At 39.5% G+C, this 21,571-nt stretch overlaps 2 protein-coding genes across 2 annotated transcripts; one reads left to right on the top strand and one right to left on the bottom strand.

Moving 5' to 3' along the window:
- Positions 1 to 1,322: 1,322 nt before the first annotated feature.
- On the bottom strand, positions 1,323 to 13,116 carry LOC125888288 (extracellular calcium-sensing receptor-like). Its single transcript, XM_049575555.1, has 10 exons — positions 13,077 to 13,116; positions 6,262 to 6,406; positions 5,873 to 6,167; positions 5,584 to 5,670; positions 5,093 to 5,362; positions 4,726 to 4,932; positions 4,363 to 4,638; positions 3,413 to 3,640; positions 3,199 to 3,322; positions 1,323 to 2,250 (listed from the first exon to the last, which is right to left on the bottom strand). Exons 1-10 carry the CDS (start codon positions 13,087 to 13,089, stop codon positions 1,337 to 1,339), a joined length of 2,559 nt encoding a protein of 852 aa, XP_049431512.1. The 5' UTR covers positions 13,090 to 13,116; the 3' UTR covers positions 1,323 to 1,336.
- A 1,999-nt stretch (positions 13,117 to 15,115) lies between these two features.
- LOC125888997 (extracellular calcium-sensing receptor-like) lies at positions 15,116 to 19,979 on the top strand. The gene is made up of 8 exons (XM_049576655.1): positions 15,116 to 15,144; positions 15,649 to 15,943; positions 16,035 to 16,324; positions 16,658 to 16,953; positions 17,694 to 17,899; positions 18,028 to 18,249; positions 18,885 to 19,008; positions 19,081 to 19,979. The coding sequence occupies exons 1-8, from the start codon at positions 15,116 to 15,118 to the stop codon at positions 19,977 to 19,979; spliced, it is 2,361 nt and encodes a 786-aa protein (XP_049432612.1).
- The last annotated feature ends 1,592 nt before the right edge of the window (positions 19,980 to 21,571 follow it).

Here is a 21,571-nt window from a genome sequence, read left to right as displayed (position 1 = left end):
GATCTGCATGTTGTTAGGTAAGCACATCCTGATTGGCGGGCTACTTTTATGCTTTCTTCAGTGTGTGACTGCATGCTCATGATTGGAGGACTAATATTACCCACAGAGTCCAGTCGAGGGCTTTGCCCGTGCTAACAGAACTAGGGTTACAATATTGTAACCTTCATTTTCTAGTGTACAGTATATTGTAGTTTTATCTAAAACTAGGTGACACTATAGGTAATGCTTTCCACAAATCACAAGCACGCATTCACCCCCTGAGATTTGCACAAGGTCAATCAAGGTATGCATACCTGAATATATGTGGACCCCACACAATATAAGGTAGTGCACATGACTGTCACTTTCAGATTCACAGTGCCAAGTGTAGGTGTGTTTGAGTCCATAATTACACATTTGTGACCAGCAAAAATTTTCAACATCTTGACCGAAATGATGTATGAATACTGAAAATTGTGGGAACAAGAGCAAGTTTAACATTTCTTTTTTCACAAGATTTTAAAACTTCAAAGTCTGTCACATACACACTGTACAAAATACAATGAATCAAACAAAAATCTGAGGTTGTTTTTACTAAGCTTCAAAGAGGGTTGAATATTTAAAATGTTTTAATGGGATTTGACAGTTGAATAACACCCCGAATGTATAAAAGATGTGGAACAGTTTAATAACTGAATAGAGTTTCTTTGTACATGTATGAGTGTGTGGATAGTGGAAAAAATGCAAATTTGTGTGTAATTTGGAAATCCCCTCTATTAATTAGAATAGGAAAAAAAATCCTGAAAAATGCTGAATATTTCTGAAAGCTTGAATGGTATGATAAATGCAACAGCAATAATGTTCTAATTGAAATCAACATTTTGATGTTTGAATGAGGACTCTAGGTTGAAAAATATAGAGGGAGTTAAGTTGAAAAAAAAAGAAAAAAAAAAGGAAAATGTAAAGCAGTACAGAATAATAATAATGAAAGTTTAGAAAGAAAATCCTAGTTTCTGAATGCATCCAGAATTCACACCCAATAAAAGGGTGAGTGAGATAGTGATGCCAAGCCTCTGTCATTTGCAATAAAAGTATGTGATGTTTTGAGTCAACAGAAAGTAATACAACTACCTCACAGCTAGACATTGACAGATATTTTGTACTTCTCTCAAATACCAGGAAACAGTTACGATAAAGAAAGGCAGAATTGGTGGATTCAGTTATTTATTTATAGCTTTATTTATTTCCATTTTGTTTTGATTTTTTATTCATATAAAGAAACTTTAAAGGTCAAAAGAAAGCTATTGTTTTAGGCTTGTAAAGGACTGTAAAATACAGACAGCATCACAATTCATCATTATGTCTTGGGGGTTCCTCGACCCATGATTGCTTTCTTTGTGTTCCTCTCTGGTCTCACCAGGATTATGTAACATTTGGGTCCAAACAGAGCAACCAGCAGGCCAAAACTGGAGGCCAGGATGGCAAATACCTCAACTGCATCTGCATATTTGCCCGGGGTGTTGATATAAGCAGGGACAAAGGCCACCCACACTGCACAGAAGATCAGCATGCTGAAAGTAATGAGCTTGGCCTCATTAAAGTTATCTGGAAGATTCCTTGCCAAAAAGGCTAACAGGAAGCTGAGGGTAGCCAGTAAGCCAATATAGCCCAGTAACACTGCAAAACCAATTGTGGACCCAACTACACACTCATAAACTATCTTGTCATTGTGGTATTGAGTGTTTTTATGAGGAGCTGGTGAGGAAGAGACAAGCCAAGCAGTGCAGATTGCGGCCTGAAGAGATGTAAGAACCAGAACTGTTCCTCTCTGCTGCAAAGGACCAAACCATTTCAGGCTGGCTCCACCTCCTGGCTTGGAGGCCTTGAACACAGCCAGAACCACCACAGTTTTTACCAAAATACAAGAAACAGAAAGCACAAAGCTGATCCCAAATCCTGCATGTCTCAGTTGGCATGTCCAAAGCCTGGGACGGCCAATAAACAGCAGTGAGCAAAGGAAACATAATTTAAGTGACACCAAGAGCAGGAAACTTAGTTCTGAATTGTTGGCACGTACTATAGGTGTACTGCGATGATAGATGAAGATGGCCAGGACAACAGCACAGACAAATGTGCCCAGCAACGAGGCGGTTGTCAGGCAGATACCCAGAGGCTCATGATAGGAGAGGAACTGTGTTTCCTTAGGAACACAGTGGTCACCCTGTGGGCTGGACCAGAAATCCTCTGGACAACTGGTGCACTCCATGGAGTCTAAGAAGAGAAGAACAAGAAGAGATTCTCTTTGTTTCTGCAATATTTTACAGTTGTTACCTTCTTTTGCAACGTAGCATGACTGATTTTACACATTTGTGTCCCTGTCACTACACATCTATCATTAGCCTGTGTAGAATGTAAATTGGAATACACACACAAAGGTTTTATCTCACACAGGCTTCACCCTTTAATACTTTCCTCCAATTCATCATTTTTTGTATGGGGTAACAGGGAAGGCCAGGGTCTGTCCCAGCTGACACTGGGCGAGAGGCGGGGTACACCCTGGACAGATCGCCAGACTATCACAGGACTAACACATAGAGACAGACACCCATTCATGCTCATATTCATCCTACGGCCAGTTGAAAGTCACTAATTGACCTAGCCTGCATGTCTTTGGACTGTGGGAGGAAGCCAGAGTACCTAGACAAAACCCTTGCTGACACAGGGAGAACATGCAATCAAGGATGCTATGTGTCAGATAATGTTTGTCTTCTGACATTATCATGTCTTAATTTCCTATTTTCTCCTGTATGGAGATTGTAGGGGGAAATAGACACCATGCCTAGAGAGTAGATATATGCACTGAGATTTGGTGGCCACAATGGGCATTAAATATGTTAACCAAAACGGCCATAGCAGGTGATGCACGCTTTTTTGACATCATCACACCAATTATTGTGTTCATGAATGGAGACAGTGCTGTGTGCCACTGGCTAAGACCACTTTCTCTAAGGTGAGGCCCTCACCCACTTCTCCTTTACTGGTGATTTGTAGGGGTTGATAGGTGTGTGTGTGCTATGCACTAGGCAGGTATGAAACTTCCTTGCCAAGCTTGGCAAGATGGATCATAACAAAGACGAGTTACTCACTTCAGAAAAGCTTGAGATAGGGGTAGTTTTATAGTATTATATACATTACATTTTATAATATAATGATACCAACCTGTTTCATTGCTGATCTTTCCCTCAGAACAAGGGACACAGTCGAAGCAACACACAGGCTGCCCCTTTTTTCTAGCCATGCGGGTACCTGGAGGACAGCTCTCACTGCACACTGACTGGGGTGGCTGTAGGGGTTGTAAACGTTAAGTCATAGTTATGCTGCATTGTTTGTTTCTGTTTTTATGTGTCACAGTAAAAAGGCAAAAAATAGTAACCTGTTTGGATTCAAAGTTCCAGAAGATTTTGTCTTCATCAAGTGTGAGTTCTTCACCTTTGGAGGCCAACTTCTTAACAACCCCCACACTCTGAACTTTAGTTCGTCCATCAGGGAGCCACAGCCAGTTCATGATGTCATATATTGGTAAGGCATCACCATTCTCATCAAATGACACTTGATCACCAAATGGTGTGGTGAAGTTGACCTTTTCCAAGTAATACTTAAGCTACAAAGGGGTAAAATACAGATACATACTGTGACAAGGGGACGCAATTTAAAAACAAACAAACAAACAAACAATGAATAAACAACAATTATATATGTGATAGCAAACAGGAAAAGAATCCAGGCACTCCAAAACAAAAATGAGAACGAGGAAGGAAAGATTAGATTAAAAAGCCTTTATTATAATGGCCAACTCATTAAAAAGCCGACATGTTTTGATCACTGCTGGTCTTCATCAGGGCTTTTTTTTTTCTCCAGCCCTGATGAAGACCAACAGTGACCGAAACATGTCGGCTTTTTAATGAGTTGGCCATTATAATAAAGGCTTTTTAATCTAATCTTTCCTTCCTCATTCTCATTTTTGTTTTGGAGTGCCTGGATTCTTTTCCTGTTTGCAGTATTTTGGATTTCCCTCCTTTTTTTCCAAGAGCACCCGATACATTTTTTAATCTACACTCTACAACACAGAGCAACCAGTTATCTGTTTTTCTATATATGTGATAGATTGAAGGTTGAGTCATACTAGTGTTCAGATGTTCTGCACTTCAAACATGTAAATGTAAACTTTCCAAATTTCTTTAAAGTAAGTAAAGTAATTAAATTTGTCACAAGAAATGGGAATTTTACTTTGACTTGATTTTAACCTCAAGACAATCAGGGACTCAAATCCACCAACTACTGCCATCAAAAACTAAACAGGTGGAGTGTAAACTGATATCACACCTGCCACGGCTCCAATGTTTGCAGAGTGGCACAGCTGTGCCTGCTGAAAGGCCCTCTCCCTGGCTCACACCGCAGCATGTCATCAAGGGCATATGCCAGAGCATACACAGCCTTGTAAATATTGTACTCAGGCCTGAGATTAGAAACATCCAGAAACTCAGTCTCCACACTCTCTAGGTCTTCATCACCAGTGCACGGTTCTTCCCCAGCCTCCATCCAACCTGCTGGAGGGGGAGCAAATCTGCACTGGAACGTCTGCTCCCAAAACTGCCTCACCTGAAATGTGTTTAAAACAAAGTCTTAACAGAAATAACAATATTAATTACTCTGATTACAGATGTGATTTTAAGGCTACAACTTTACCATGCTACGGCCAAAATTATTACTGTCATGTAGGTCAGGACGTATTCTTAACAGAAAATCCCTGAGCCCTGGTATTTCTCCTCTGCGGATGGCAATGCCCAGAGTGCCACCCAGGTACGGCATGAGACGGGGAGTCTGGAGAACAGTAGTTGCAGTCCAGGCTTCACTGGCCATCCACTGAAGGCCTGTCACATTCTGCCTCACCACCTGTAAAGTGTATAATTTTATATATATATATATGTATGTATGTATGTATGTATCTATGTATATATATATATATATATATATATATACACTTTGTAGGACTGAATCACAAAACATAGAACAAAATATGTAAATATTACAAAAACATGACACAGATAGATACCTCTTCCATAAGTTGAATCATGTGGATCCGATGTGCAAACACAATGACCACACGAGCTGTGGATGTCTTCATCACTTCCACAATCCTTTTTAGTTCAGCTGGGTTGTCACCCCAGGGTAAAATCTCTGAGTAGGCTAGACAACCTCCACCAGACTGAGCCAGGTCTGATTGGAAGGATCGGGCAACATGGAGTCCATAATCATCATCACTGACCAGCAGACCTGCCCAAGTCCAGCCAAAGTGTTTCAGAATCTGAATCATGGCACGCACCTGATTTAATAGAGAGCAGAGGGATCAGTGGATAGTTTAGAATAATTTTTCACTTGAAACCAACATATTCATATCTCACAGTACAATTAAACCATTCCACAAAACTCCTTCTCCTAAATGCATGTAGTTTCATCAATTGTTCACAAAGAAAATACAGAAAGCTACTTTACAGGCAAAGTATTTCTTTCTGTGTAAAATATTTTGTTTCTTCAGAGTTTCACCTGGAAAGCATCACTTGGGATTGTTCTAAAGAACGATGGAAACCTTCCCCTATCACTTAGGCAGGAGCATGTGGCAAAGTAACTCACCTGAAACATACAGTATGCACAGAGGTTTTACTTCTCATGCAAATCATTACAAACATTCAAATGATTTAACCATTTTCAAAAAATAACAATTGGAAGAAGGGTTTATGCAAATGTTCTATCCTATCATTTTAGAATTCATTATAGCCTACATTAAAATACAGTGCATCAAAAACACAGCTAAGACTGAAGAAGGCATACTTACAATGGGCAATCTAAATAAACCTATCACATCAGAGGTGGCAATAGAAAATGTTGACATGGAATCACCCACAATCCCCAGGACTGGAGGGGTTCCCAAACAGGTCTCTTGAGACAGAAACTGCTCTTCTCGACCACTGGCCAATGATAATGCAGCACTGAATCCAATTACAAGTGTGGCACAGTTGTCATAAAGACTGTATCCCAGAGTCACATTAGGCAGCAGGTTGGAGTTTTTGTTGATCTCATCAATAGCAAAGGCCATGGTCATGGCATGCCTGAACCCTGGAGTGTCAAAGCTGGCACATAAAATGTCTCAATCAATCAATAAAAAGTAATACACTACTAAAAATCATCCGTGCATGTTGTCTGCTACATGTGAATGAAACTTACCCTTGGCAGCTGAGCTGATGTGGTTCTGAGGTGAACGTCTCTTCAGGGAAGACCGATGTGTAGTGGACCTCAAACAGCCCACCTAGAATCACATCACCTGGCTTGTGCACCCCATTAAAATAAAACTGCCTCCGCAATTTACAGGATGGGAAAGGAGAGGAAGCCTCTGAAAAGAAAAAGAAGGAAGGGAACAAAATCAAGATCAGGTCAACATACAGGAACAAAACTGTGTCCAGAAATTCCCCCATAACTGCTGTACTCCCTATACCCCTGAAACAATTCAAACACAGTTACTTAGTTTTATAGTTTATAGTTTTTACACACAGGGATATGTCAACTCCTTGGTGGTTTTCATCATAGTTTCGCACCACCCATCGGGCACAGACAGTCATGTAGGGGCAAGGCATACACATACCAAATTAGCTCCATAGACTCAAAATGTCAAGAGTAAATTAATGTTCATCACTTTTATTTTTGAGTTCCTAATTATTTTGTTACTGGAGCTCATCTTGAGTTTTTCTCTTAACCTCAAATACACATCAAGGGGAAAACATAACTGTGAAACTCTAAAAGTCTAAATATAAAGTTTTTAAAACTGCAATATGAATAACAGTACAGCTCAGTACAGTTCAGTACAGTTCCACTGTATATAGAATTAGTAAAAGAAGGTCGATGAACAATGCAGTGCGTTGGCTAATTCCAACAAGGCCTTTTTAGAACAAACCAATGTGATGATGAAATGTAAATAGATTCTGTTACTGTGTTGCCTATTTCTTCACTAAGATGTTTTCAGAAACTTTTTAGCGTACTGTTGAACTGTAATACAAGATTGTTACCAGCTGCCACCATACTGTTTTCAGATGGGCAGCTTGCATTATGTCATCCATCAGCGGGAGTGTTTATTGGTCTGGTGCTGTGCAGTGCATTCTGGTAGTTGTAGGTTTCCCAGCTCTTGAGCAAAAGCAAATGCCACAGCCTTTAACTTCTGTTTTCTCTGGTTATGTGCAACAGTAGAAGGCAGCCTATTACTGCATAGACAGCTCAGGTTTATGAAAAGGCCATCTCTCCAGCAGTGAAACACTTCTTCATGTAGTCTTTGCAGGTTTCCCTAAATTGTCCAGTTTTAAATGTAACCTAGCCTAAAAGGATTGGGCAATATGAAGACCATGGGGCTCATCACTGACCAGAGGGTCAAATCAAGTCTGGATGAAACATTTTAGAATTTGAATTGTAGCATGTACCTAATTAGATATTCAGCATTGTTATCTCAATGTTTTTTCATTAATTATGCCCAAAGCATGCACTTCCTCATGCCCCAAACAGGAGTTTTCATTGAGGAGACTTATTTTTAAGTTTGCTATTCTTCCTGTAAAACTGTTTTTTCGCCAATAGTTTCACCTGGAAAAAGACAGATGGAAACTGTTGCTGGTCACTTTGACAGGAATGTTTGGCCAAATGACTGTAAGGTAGTGAGATACGGGGGAGAGTGGGGACAGGACCGACAATGCCATCTGGGGAATTACACCCCAGGAAACACTTTCTCAGGAACCTTAAATCGTGTTGAAAATTGAGGATAGGCCACACAGACTCATTACTGAAACAAGGAGAGAGATGTGATTTCAAAATAAACCAAATTTTTATTGAATTTTTTTAATTAATCAAAATAAGCAAATAGGCAAGGACTTGAGCTGCTGGGAGAAAATAAAATATATAATAGTCAAATCAACACAGATACCAGTAAGTGGAATTGAAATTGTATTTTATTACAGTTAGTTTAAAAAGGCCATAATGCAAAATATTTTTAATTTAATTTTAATTTTATTTAATTAATTTTAATTTTTAATTTATATACTTTATTAATTTTATATACTTGGCAAAATCACTATAGTATAAAAAGAAAAGCACAAATAAATATTCAGTCCAACATAAACATAGGTCTTTTTCAGGTCTATCCCCAGGGTCCACACATGACTTCTCTGTGCTCATAGAACTAACGTAGTTTGTGAAATGTGTAAATGTGCCTTCATTTTCCATTTCCTTTTAAATCATTTGATTCTGTTATGATTTATGTGACCATATGCTTTGTTGATTTTAGAATATTGTTATGAAGAGTTTTACACATTATATCAGTCACATCCATTTAAACTAACCACAGAGCTGTGTATAATCTCTGATTGATTCAACGTGCTGTCATATATTTTCTGAGTTTGACTAAAATGTCCACTAGGTGGTAGCAGAGTAAGCCATTAAGTGGGTATCTGTATTTACCTGGGTGGCACTTTGCATCGGTGAATTCGACAGATAGCAAATATGCTCAAAAGCATGAATGAAAGACAGTTAACTTCATCAATCTTTTTGTTGCTCAGTTAATCCCTTACCCAAAACCAAAATCAATGCAAACAAAATACATTTTACTGACATGAAATCGAAGACAACAGAAAGAAGAAAATAAAAGTTGGGTCACTATAACCACAAAATATTCAGTGGATATATTGACCATTTCAGGATACCTTAGTTTGTCAGAGGCAGTTCTGCTTGGTGGCTTTAGATTAGGGTTTATTGTTATTCTTAACCAAATGACTTTGTTATAAATTTGTGTATCCCATATCAGAGTATGTTACTGTACTTAGAACTGAAATTCAGATACATACAAAAAATGTGGTGCTTCCTCCAAAGTTTGGAGTACTAAATCTAACCTTTCAGATGATAACCTCTGATTATTTGCAGCTAAATCAGATTATAGATGTTGTTTTCAAATATACCAAGTAAACCTTGTGACCAACAGGTAAGAGCATCCTCTTTCTGGTGTACAATAAGCTGACACACATTAGGAGGAGGGAAGCTTTTGTCTGAAAATCTATATAAACCGGTATAAACACATACAGTATCCCCACATGCAGACAGTCAAGAGATGGAGATCTCACTTCTTGTGATTGGCCTGATCCTGTCTCTGCGTTTGCATGAGCTGAGCTCAGCTCTTGCTTTAAATGGTTCTGGGGATGAAATCAAACAAAGGGCTGGGTTTACAGAGGATAACACTGGTACTAAAGTCAAAACTGAGGCTTCATCTTTGAAATGTAAGCTCCAGGGTACAACTCGTCTACCTGTCTTTTCAGTGGGTGGTGACTATGTTATTGGTGGTGTTTTCTCCATACACTACTACATGCACACAGTGAAGCATAACTACACCACCATGCCTGAGCCACTAAGGTGCACAGGGAGGTGAGTAAGAGGGGGGAGCGAAGGATAAGCGGATGTTAGACTGTGCTGTATAATGTGCTTAAAAGAGTAGGAAAATTTTTGTTTAGCATTGCAAAAATAAAAACAAGTTTGTATTCTGCCATATAATTTGCAGGAACGAATAATTTTCTTTTTAAGTGATAATTTTGATGTACTCAACAACTGTAATATGCATATTTAAGACTACAGATTTAATTTAAATATATATTTGGTTCAAAGATGCAGTGAAGCTATCGGTGATGGTCAATAACTATGAGCTGCAGTTCTCTTGTAATTGATACCAGTTTTTGAAACCCATATCGCTTTGAGATGGTATAAAGTCCCCCAGATATCCTAACTCAGATACGGTAGATAGTTTCTTTGGTAAATTAAAGAATACTTGTATAGTTTTCCAAATTTTTAATGTCATTTTTGTCCACACACCCATCTGGATACTCTTCAAGGGTAGATCTAAAAAGAGAACAGTCTTTATTGGTACTGAGCATAAGCTCTTTTCGATATTAATCCACCTGGTATGTACCTGATCCTCCAACCAAGAGATCACTGGTCTCACTTGGGCAGCCCAGTAATAATATTGTAAATTTGGGAGTCCCAGTCCCCCCCTGGATTTAGATAATTGTATAATTTTAAATCGGATTCTAGGACGTTTCCCCTGCCATATGAATTTTGATATTAATTTATTTAATCTATCAAACGCTAATTTTGGGACCTCTACAGGCAGCATTTGGAACAGGTAAAGTAGTCTAGGTAAGACGTTCATACGTACTGATTCGATGCGACCAAGCATAGTCAGTGGTAATGTTGTCCATCGTTCCAGGTCCTCGCTTATACTTTTAATAATTTTGGGGTAATTTGCCTCATATAATAGTTCTAGGGAATGGGGTAGAGTGATGCCTAAATACACCATACTTTTATTCCATTTAAACCCGCTTTTATTTTTAATATGATCTGGTATTTGACCATTAAGGTCGATAGCTTCGGTTTTTTCAATATTAACTTTATATCCTGAGATGAAGCCATAATGCGAGATCAATTTTTTAAGGTGTGGAATTGTTGTTTCTGGTTCTGCCAAAAGAGCAACACGTCATCAGCATATAGTGACAATTTATGTTCTTCCTTATTGATTTTAATGCCTTTAACTAATAAGTCGTCCCTAATGAGCTGAGCCAGTGGTTCGATACTTAACGCGAACAATAATGGAGATAACGAACATCCTTGTCGACACCCTCGTTCCAATGCGAAATTTTGTGATCTAAATCCATTGACTTTAATGGCGGCGAGTGGAGTTGAATATAATGTTCGAACCCACTTTATGAACTCAGGACCAAATTTAAACCGTTCCAATGTCTGAAATAAGTATTGCCAAGAGACACGATCAAATGCTTTATATGCATCCAGTGATAATAACATAGCTTTCTCCCTATTAAGGTTTACATGACTCATTATATTTACTGCCCTTCGGAGGTTGTCCCCATAGAACCTCCCTGCTATAAAACCGGTTTGATCTGGGTGGATTACGTGATTAATGATTTTATTTACTCTTTTAGAAAGTATGGTGGTAAGTATACGAAGGTCACTGTTCAGTAGGGACACTGGACGATAAGACTGACATTTTACTGGGTCTTTACCTTCCTTATGCAATACCACTATGGTCGCTTCTCTCCATGATGGTGCCATCTCCCCAGATTCTAATGCGTGATGATAAGCTCTTAAAAGGAGTGGTGATATAATTTCATTTAGTTTTTTATAGAATTCATTGATGTAGCCATCAGGGCCGGGACTTTTATTATTCTTCAACATTTTAATTGCTTCCATTATCTCCTGCTGCCTAATTGGTTCATCCAATTCCTTTCTCATTGAATCTGTTAGTTCAGTCAATTTTATATTTCTCAAAAAGGCAGATATGACTGTATCATTTACACAGGTATCTGAATTTTTGTAAAGAGATTTATAAAATTCTGCAAAAGCCTCTGCAATTTCATCAGGTTTAGTTAGTACTCGAGGAATTCTCAGGTATTATTTTCAATATAGTATTTGAGGCTCGCTGTTTTCTTAACCTAATTGCCAAAAGTCGACTTGCCCTGTCCCCATACTCATAATATTTCTGTCTAAGAAATCTCATATTATATTCAATCTTATCATTGATTAGGCTATTATATTCTCTTCTAACGTCTTTTAATTTGTTTAGTATTGTAGGGTTTTGGGTTTGTTTATGTTGTGATTCCAAATTCTGAATAGCTTGTTCCAATTCTATTTGTCTTGCTTCCCTTTCTTTCTTTCTATTTGCTGTATAGGCAATGATTCTTCCTCTGAGATAAGCCTTTGCACAATCCCACAATATGAGCGGTGAAATATCTAAGGTATCATTTGTCTCTAAATAAAATTTCAATTCCGCTGTAATAAAGAAACAAATTCTTTGTCATCTAAGAGAGAAGCATTCAATCGCCACTGTTTAGAAGTTGACCTATTCCCTATATCCCATAATACCTCGATAGGCGAATGATCTGAAAATGTCATTGGTAAAATTTTTATATCCGTTATTCTGTATATTTCTGCCTTGGAAGTAAAAAAATAATCTATCCTGGAATAAGAAGCATGCCTATGAGAATAGAAAGTAAAATCCCTGCTATTTGGATATTTACTCCTCCATACGTCTACCATGCCCATTTCCGAAATTTGGTATTTCAGCATTTTGCTCATCCTGGAGAGTGGGGTGTTGGAGAGTGGTTTTCTATCCACATATTGTGATACAATACAATTAAAGTCCCCATAAGTAATATCCCAACACTATGTCGTACCACCGTATTGAACACCATTCTAATAAATCCTGGCTCATCCTCATTAGGGGCATATACATTCATAAGCGAGACCTCTATGCCATCAATTTTACCATTTAATAAAACAAATCTCCCCTCTGAATCTTTATGAATTGACGTTAAAGTGAAGTTTACTTGTCTATGAATTAAAATTGCAACTCCCTTTTTCCTTCCAGATGGGTGAGAGGAGTAGTAGACCTTGTCAGCCCAAGATTTCCTAAGCTTCTCATGCTCAGAGTCTGACAGATGCGTTTCTTGTAGATAGGCTATTTCACATTTAATCTGTCGTACCTGTCGCAATATCTTTTTCTTCTTCATGGGGTTGTGAAGACCCTTCACATTATAACTTAATACTTTTATGAATCCCATAACCTAAGATTAGATGTATATAATATGAGATATACTAAATGAAGAAGTAAAGGATAAATGAACAAAAAACAAACATGGCCTATGGGGCTTTAAGATGACATCTGTGGCATATGGTGTAATGAACATAAAAAGCCCAAGCTGAACCCCAGGGCAACCATAAACAGTTATAGAGGGCTTCCTCATAACTTCAGAACAAGAAAGAGTCCAAGTCTCTGTGGGACCTAGTCCCTGAAAGCATAAGAAATAGGCAATGCACAAAACGGACCAACATGTATCACCTGATAGTATGCACATGCCAATAATAACTTATGCTTAAAAACAAGACAAGAGCAGGTGTAATGTATCTCTACACAGGCTCCAGCAGAGCTACTATTATAACTGTAACGAATTTTGAAGAACCCATAACAGCATAATCGTTAATGTAACTAAATATAAGAATATTACTTATCACTCAACCTCCCCTCTCTCCGACTCAGGATGTGTGTTTCCACTGTCCAACTACATCTCCTCGGTGAATTTCTTTTTTACATAGTCCATTGCTTCTGGTGCGTTCAGGAACTCCTTTTCTTCCCCATTATATGAGATCCGGACGTTGGCAGGATAAATCAATCCATATCGGATCCCCTGTCTTCCTCGGAGCATTTTCCTAACATCCGAGAATGCCGCTCTGGCCCTGGCGACACTGGTGGTATAGTCGGGGAATATGGCGATGCGGTTCCCATTGTGTGTGAGCGGAGCCCGATCCCTGGCTCTCCTCAGGATCTCTGCACAATCCCCGTCGTAGTGTAACTTTGCAATAATGACTCTGGGTCTGTCACCTGGCTTTCGCGACCCAATGCTGCGGTGTGACCGATCCACTTTCACTTCTTTGTTCAACTGCAGCACATCTTTCAGGAGTTTGGATACCTCCACAGGTGAGCTCGTCCCGGGATGTTCAGGCACTCCGACAATACGGATGTTCCCTCTTCTCATTCGACCTTCCATGTCTTCACATTTGTCTTGCAATAGTTCCACTTGTTTCGTTAATGAAGCAACCGTGGCTTGCAATGCTGTTGTTTCGTCTGACCATGCTGAGACCCCCCCCTCCACGTCCTTAAGACAATGTTTAATTGACTCAATCTCCGTGCGGGTAGCGGTAGCATTGTTAGCAATTTCAGCCCGTATAGCCTGTAGCTCACTTTTTATCCCAGCAAAAGTTTCTGCTAGGGCACTTTTTAACTCTTCTTTTATCGCCAATGAGATGTCCGCTCTCAGAGAAGAAACAATGTCCATTTTTAATGCGTCGGTGTCCATGTTTTTGTCCTCGGGCATTGTTTGTCTCGCAGTTGTAGTAGCAGCTCGATTAGCATTACCCGAACCACTCTGCTCCGGGGCTTCCGGCCTTGTTCCAGATGGTCCGGTGTACTTGTATTTGCGAAGATTTGTTGCCATCCGGAATAAAGCCACTCGTTTTATTTAGTGCTGTAGTTTTTCTTATATCCTTGGGAGGTGGATTCTTGTTATTTTCTTCTGCAATATGCTGTTTACGGGTTATTTTAACAAAAGCTCTGCCGGAGCTCTGTGAAAACACGTCTTATCCCATGTCTTGCTCAGCAGCGCCCCCGCATTTTCCTGACTTTAATACCATTTTGTGAATGTGCTTTTAATATGTTAAAGTCTTATTTTACAAATATTATTTTATCATGGTCTGAAAATATAAAATGAAGCGAAGAAATAAAATCAAAGTCATAAGATAAATGCATGGTTTTGAGTTTTGTTTCAACACTTTTCAAAAATCATTGCTTTTTCAATAATATTTCTGTATTTTCAATTATTCAAGATGGAATAAAACAACACAAACAACTAAAGGTGTGCATTTGTGAGGTTATACAGTACTGTAATAGGGGTAGATCACAACTGATAAGATATATGGTGCATATAATGATAACTTAACAAGAGTAAAAAAGTGACATAGTCACTTAATGCAGGTATATTGTACATGCAGCCCACTGAGAAGAAGTAAACAAGAGTTAAATCAAAGACCACTGGGTGAGAGTGTTTTCTGTGTGCTGAACAGTAAGCTGACGTACAGTAGAAGGAGGGAAGCTTTTCTCCACCTATGTATAGTATAAACACACACAGTATCCCCATGTGCAGACAGTTGAGGGATGGAGATCTCAGCTCTCTTCATTGGCCTGATGCTGTCTCTGGGTTTGCATGAGCTGAACTCAGCTTTTGCTTTGAATGGTTCTGGGTATCGTATGAAACAAAGTGCTAGGTTTAAAGAGGATAGGACTGTTGCTGGGTCCAGCTCTGAGGCTTCATCTTTAAAATGTACACTTCAGGGTACCACTCGTCTACCTGCCTTCTCAATGGATGGTGACTATGTTATTGGTGGGGTTTTGTCCATACACCACTACATGCATACAGTGAAGCACAACTACACCACCATGCCTGAGCCACTAAGGTGCACAGGGAGGTGAGTAAGAGGATGTCACACTGTGTGGAGATGAAACTGTGTTGATTTGTATAATGTGCTTATAATCATGTTGCAAAATTTTTGGTGTCACCAAAAATTTTTAAACACGGTTTCTTTGTTCCATTAAGTGCCAAATGAAGTGTGGCCATATAAACTGCAGGTATTATAAAGGCATGACTGTATCAAAAAGATGTTTTGAATTTCTGAACTCAAAACATACTGAAGGATAAAAACAAATTAAGACAATTGATTTAGTTGACAATTTTGCTTTGATTATTTGCTTTGAGATTCTTGTGAATTCTGGACTGATATTTAATCCTGTGTTTTGAATTTTGGTGTTTAGGTAACTCTTTGATATATATGAAGTTCACAAATGCAATGCAGAAATCAGTTATTATTTATAACTGTAACATTCACGTTTTCTTTATTATGCATTTTTGTTAAAATTTTGAATTTTCCTCATGTACTGTAAGTCTGAACAATGACACTAGTGTCTGTGTGCAGCATGGACTCCCGTGAGCTGCGCTTCTCACGTGCGATGATCTTTGCCATTGAAGAGATTAACAACAGCACAGAGCTGCTTCCTGGCATCAAGCTTGGTTATCAGATCTGTGACTCATGTGCCTCAGTGCCTGTGGCTGTGCATGTGGCATTCCAGCTTTCAAGTGGTGTTGACCCGGTGTTTTACACTGGCAACAATTGCTCACAGTCTGGTATGGTGATGGCTGTTGTTGGTGAGTCTGGGTCCACACCATCCATCAGCATGTCGCGCATCATTGGGTCCTTTAAGATTCCTCAAGTAAATATTTTGTATTTCTGGCAAAGTTTTTGTATGGACATGTGCTGATGTTTTGTCTGTCCGGTTAAATAATTACACTGTTTTCATTTAGGTGAGCCACTTTGCCACTTGTGCATGTCTGTCAGATAAGCAGCAGTACCCAACTTTCTTCAGAACAATCCCTAGTGACCAGTTTCAGGCTGATGCTCTGGCCAAGCTGGTAAAACACTTTGGCTGGACTTGGATAGGTGCTGTCCGGTCAGATTCAGACTATGGCAATAATGGCATGGCATCTTTCCTGGCTGCAGCACACAAAGAGGGAATCTGTGTGGAATACTCTGAATCTTTCTATCGGACCCACCCACGCAGCAGGATCCAGAGAGTGGCTGATGTTATCCGCAGGTTTCTACATCACTAACTGTGCTTTTGTTCCTGGTGGTGACACTGGCCTACTACACACAACACCACAAAAAATGTTCAAGAAAATATAAGATGGAAGATTATTTTATTGTGTCAGTGGCAAATAAGAGATTCATTTTCATCATGTTAATTTATTTCGTATTAGTCACTGACATTGTTATAAAAATAGAATTAGTGAGACCAATACTGTGCATTCAGGACACAAAAAAGTAGAGTATGTCATGTTTGTTGGTACTAACTATGTTGATACATATTTAAAATGGAAATTTTATATAATATATTGATATTATATCATATATATTAATGTCTCTCCAGGTCGACAGCTATGGTTGTTTTAGCATTTACGTCCTCTGGAGACCTGAGGATTCTGCTGGAGGAGCTGTCACTCAAGCCTTCGCCACCACGCCAGTGGATAGGCAGTGAGTCCTGGGTAACAGACCCTGACATGCTGAGGTTCAGCTTCTGTGCTGGAGCCATCGGCGTTGGCATTGAGAAATCTGTCATCCCAGGTCTGAGAGACTTCCTGCTGGATCTCTCTCCCTCTAAAGTGGCTGCCTCTCCAGTGCTTACTGAGTTCTGGGAGGATGCATTCAACTGCAGGCTGAGAAAAAGTGAGAAAGTTGTGCTAATTTTTAACATAGGAAACATTCACAGTTGGGTCCTTGTGTCAATGCTGTGTTGGCTTTTGATTATCTGTCTGAAGTGGAGCTTCCTGTCTTAAAATATGCACAACTGCTTGTGGGCAAATCCTCAGATTAAGAGGCAGATCTAGTGAACTAAGACGTTTGAAGGATTTTAGGTGCATTTCTTTGAATAATCTCACTTCATGAGATGAATTTTGTTGATTGTATTAACTTGGCTGCAGTAGTATATGAAGTCTCCAGGCCTCCTAGTTAAGAAATACATTAGAAATTGTACTTACTAACTATATTTTTAATTGCGTAGGTAGTAATGTCTTTTGTACTGACAGGGATTTCAGATTATTTATTCATTTTAAACACATAAACATAGATCATGTCAGCATGCAATGGAAAGGAGATGTTTTTGCTCTTTATAAAGTAAGTTATCATCTGAAGACTGATTCAAGATAACGTGACCTGGTAAACATAAAAGCAAAATTAAAAAAGGGACAATTACAAACAGAAATAATCAGTTTATCTGTGAAACAGCGCAAAGTAATGTGATGAAAAATACATTTTTTACTTATAACTACAACCAATACAGATTTATTAGCTTCTTGTATGGCGTGTTTGGCAGGTTAAATCAAACAAAAAAAGAATATTAAAGACATACGAATGAATGACAATATCTTATCTCATCAACACCTGTCATTGTCTCTGTGTGTTTTTAGGTGCAGCCACAGATGAGAATGTGTGTGATGGAACTGAAGACATACTGACAATCCAGACCCCGTACACTGACACATCTCAGCTGCGAATCACTAACATGGTGTACAAGGCTGTTTATGCAATAGCTCATGCCATTCATAATGCAGTGTGTCAGGAAGCTAATTCTACAACTAAATGCAATAAATTCAACAGGATGAAGTCAAAAGAGGTCAGTTGAAACAAATACGTGAACACCCTAATGCCCAACTTCTTGCTATAAAACAAAATATAATATTCATTCATGTTACATTATTTCATTGCTCTCCCTCAATGTCTAACTTTACTTCATTCTGACAGGTTCTTACTCAACTGAGGAAAGTAAATTTTTCCAAAAATGGTTATGATGTGTCATTTGATGCCAACGGGGATCCTGTGGCCAAATACGAGCTGGTTAACTGGCAAAAAACTGAGAGTGGCAGAATTGAGTTGGTGACAGTAGGACACTATGATGCATCACTGCCAGCGGGCCAGGAGTTCAGTATCAACAGGAAGCTGACCTGGGTGGAAGGCGGCACACAAGTAAGGAGCCCAAAAGCAATATTTTGACATATTAAAATGCCTGTGGATATTCTCATTCATCCAGGTCATAGTTATCTCAAGGCAATTGAATCGAACGCAACTGGACTTGGTTTTGTCTTAGAAGACGTTTCACCTCTTATCCAAGAGGCTTCTTCAGTTCATGCTTGTCTGAGTAGGCTGGAACTAGTCTGACAAACTGGTGTGGAAGCACCCAGGTATTTAACCTCTGGGGAGGTCTTTACAAGGCCAATGATGTCACTGGTTCGTTAGTGCTCCAATGGTGTGTCAACGACAGTCGTTGAGTTTTCTGTTGCTGTGTTGCAACTGAGACATAGTGACAAAAAGAGACTGGTGAGGTCTCATTTTAGCTCCAGCTGAACTGATAAAAATATTTTTACACAAAAATGTATTTTATCCCCTAGCAGCTACATTGAATTGGCTCTCAGACAAGATTTCTTCACAGCCAGTATGAATGGGATGAATGATTATGGAGACCAATAACACTTTTAGTACACATATTAAAATGTGAGGATTGTTTTAATACAGACTTGAAAAAAATGTGAACCTATCGTTTAATTCTCAGTGCTTTGTAGCACACCTGAGTATGTGTCAGTCTATTTGTATCTATGTGTCAGGTGCCTGTGTCAGTGTGCACTGACAGCTGTCCTCCAGGAACTCGTAAAGTGCTGCAGAAAGGAAAACCCATCTGCTGTTATGATTGTGTACCATGTCCCGAAGGAGAGATTAGCAATGTTACAGGTAACTTATTCTTTGCTAACGTGTATCTAAAACATTAAACATACAACTACTAAAAGCCATTTATATTTTCAGATTCCCCTGATTGTTTCCCTTGTCCCAAGGAGTTCTGGCCTAATGCAGAGAGAGACACTTGTCTCCCCAAGCCTGTAGAGTTTCTTTCCTTCAGCGAGATCCTAGGAATCATCCTGGTTGTGTTCTCAGTTGGTGGTGCCTGTCTTACCATTATAACAGCAGCTGTGTTCTATCGTCACAGGAAATCCCCGATTGTCAGGGCCAACAACTCTGAGCTGAGCTTCCTGCTGCTCCTCTCCCTGACTCTATGTTTCTTATGTTCATTAACCTTCATTGGACCACCCTCTGAGTGGTCCTGCATGCTGCGCCACACAGCATTTGGGATCACCTTTGTCCTCTGTATGTCTTGTGTTCTCGGAAAAACAATAGTAGTGTTAATGGCCTTCAAAGCCACACTCCCAGGCAATAATGTGATGAAATGGTTTGGTCCTCCACAGCAAAGAATGACTGTGGTATTCTTCACATTCATTCAAGTTTTAATATGTACTATATGGTTGGTTCTTAGTCCCCCTTTTCCAATGACAAACCTCACCACATACAAAGAAAGAATCATCCTGCAGTGTGCATTAGGCTCAGCTATAGGGTTCTGGGCTGTGCTTGGATACATAGGCCTACTGGCTGTCTTTTGCTTTGTGTTAGCTGTCCTAGCCCGGAAACTACCTGATAATTTTAATGAAGCCAAACTTATCACCTTCAGCATGTTGATATTCTGTGCAGTCTGGATCACCTTTATCCCAGCATATGTCAGCTCTCCTGGGAAGTTTACTGTGGCTGTGGAGATATTTGCTATTCTGGCCTCCAGTTTTGGACTAATACTGTGTATATTTGCTCCAAAGTGTTTCATCATATTGTTTCAGCCAGAGAAGAACACCAAGAAACATTTAATGAATAAAAATTAGACATTTAGGGTTTGGAAATCACCTTAGATGTTCAGATGTTTTTTTTACATTAAATATTTTCATTCATTCATTCATCTACCAACTGCTTCATCCTCTTGAGGGTCGCAGGGGGGCTGGAGCCTATCCCAGCTGACATTGGGCGAGAGGCAGGGTACACTCTAGACAGGTCGCCAGACTATCGCAGGGCTGACACATAGAGACAAACAACCATTCACGCTCACATTCACACCTACGGACAATTTAGAGCAATCAGTTAACCTAGTCCCCAGTCTGCATGTCTTTGGACTGTGGGAGGAAGCCAGAGTGCCCGGAGAGAACCCACGCTGACACGGGGAGAACATGCAAACTCCGCACAGAAGGGCTCCCCGAGATCGAACCGGCAACCCTCTTGCTGTGAGGCAACAGTGCTAACCACCACACCACCATGCCGCCCATTAATTATTTTCCATATTTCAAAACCATTCTGTCACTGTCTTCTTTATAAATGTTTTTTTGTCATGTCATGTCATGTCATGTCATGTCATGTCCAGAGAATGTAAGATAAAGTAAATAAATTTAAAATGCACAACAACAATGTGTCTTAACATTTTGAAATCAACAAATCATTGCTATTTGAATAATCTTCTGTAGAATTAATTTAAATCATGCAAATTAAAGGCTGATGCAGAATGAAACTGCAGCAACTGTAAAATACGATGATTTAAAGTATAACACTTAAAATTTGCACTGAGCCTTTTGTATCTATCCAAAGGCTGGAAGATATGATGGCCCCTTTGTTGAAATGGCAGCCTTTTTGTTTCACCTTCTTGCGGTGGTGGCATACTAGCAAGGTAAAGACATGGCTGTTTTTAGTAACTAGGGGGTTCTGCTTGGGATGTTTCAGTAGAGCATTTTTAATACGCCTCAAAGTCTCACAAGGCCTTCTTCAACTGCAGGACTGATTTTGAAGAGTGGACTGCTTTTGTGCAGGGTTTTGCAATAAGTGAGGGCAGAGAATTCCACTGGGAAAGCTTATTTTTTGACTGCATTTATGATGATGTCCTTAGCTTGAGAATGCTTGTCAAGAGTGCAGGGTTGTTTGCACCGATGCCACCCTCCAAATCCTTTTACACAGTCTGTGGACTTGTGAGATCAAGGTGAAAGGATGAGGAAGGTAATGGCTCTCAGTAGTAAGTCCCATGCAGAGAAGTGTTTGAATTGTTCCTTAGTGAGATTTTGCCTTTGAACTTGGGTGTGGAAATTTGACACCTTAGGCTACATACACTGATGTTAAATTCAGGACTGATGATTTCAAAGGGCACAGGTTTCTCCTGCATGCCCTGGTATGGTCTATAAAGATAAGCTGGTCTGCTTAGTCATGTTGTTTTTACAAGGTTAGATCCAGGGACAGCCCTGAACAAATGATCAGCTGGATTGTGCCCTCTCTGTATAAAGAACCACTACTCTGGCTTGGTTGACTGACCTGCCTGCTAGATTCTGTTGCAAGGACTACCTTGCTATCACAATAAAACTTTACCATCTTGAGGTCCACCTCACTAAGGATGAACCCTGAACTTGAGGAGCTAGCTTGGCTTTTCCTAGGATGAAGCCAA

The sequence above is a fragment of the Epinephelus fuscoguttatus genome, linkage group LG5 (assembly GCF_011397635.1).
Source record: "Epinephelus fuscoguttatus linkage group LG5, E.fuscoguttatus.final_Chr_v1".
In the NCBI taxonomy this organism is placed as follows: domain Eukaryota; kingdom Metazoa; phylum Chordata; class Actinopteri; order Perciformes; family Serranidae; genus Epinephelus; species Epinephelus fuscoguttatus.
The sequence above is the reverse complement of the archived record's forward strand: the minus strand, read 5'-3'. Positions and strand labels throughout refer to the sequence as shown.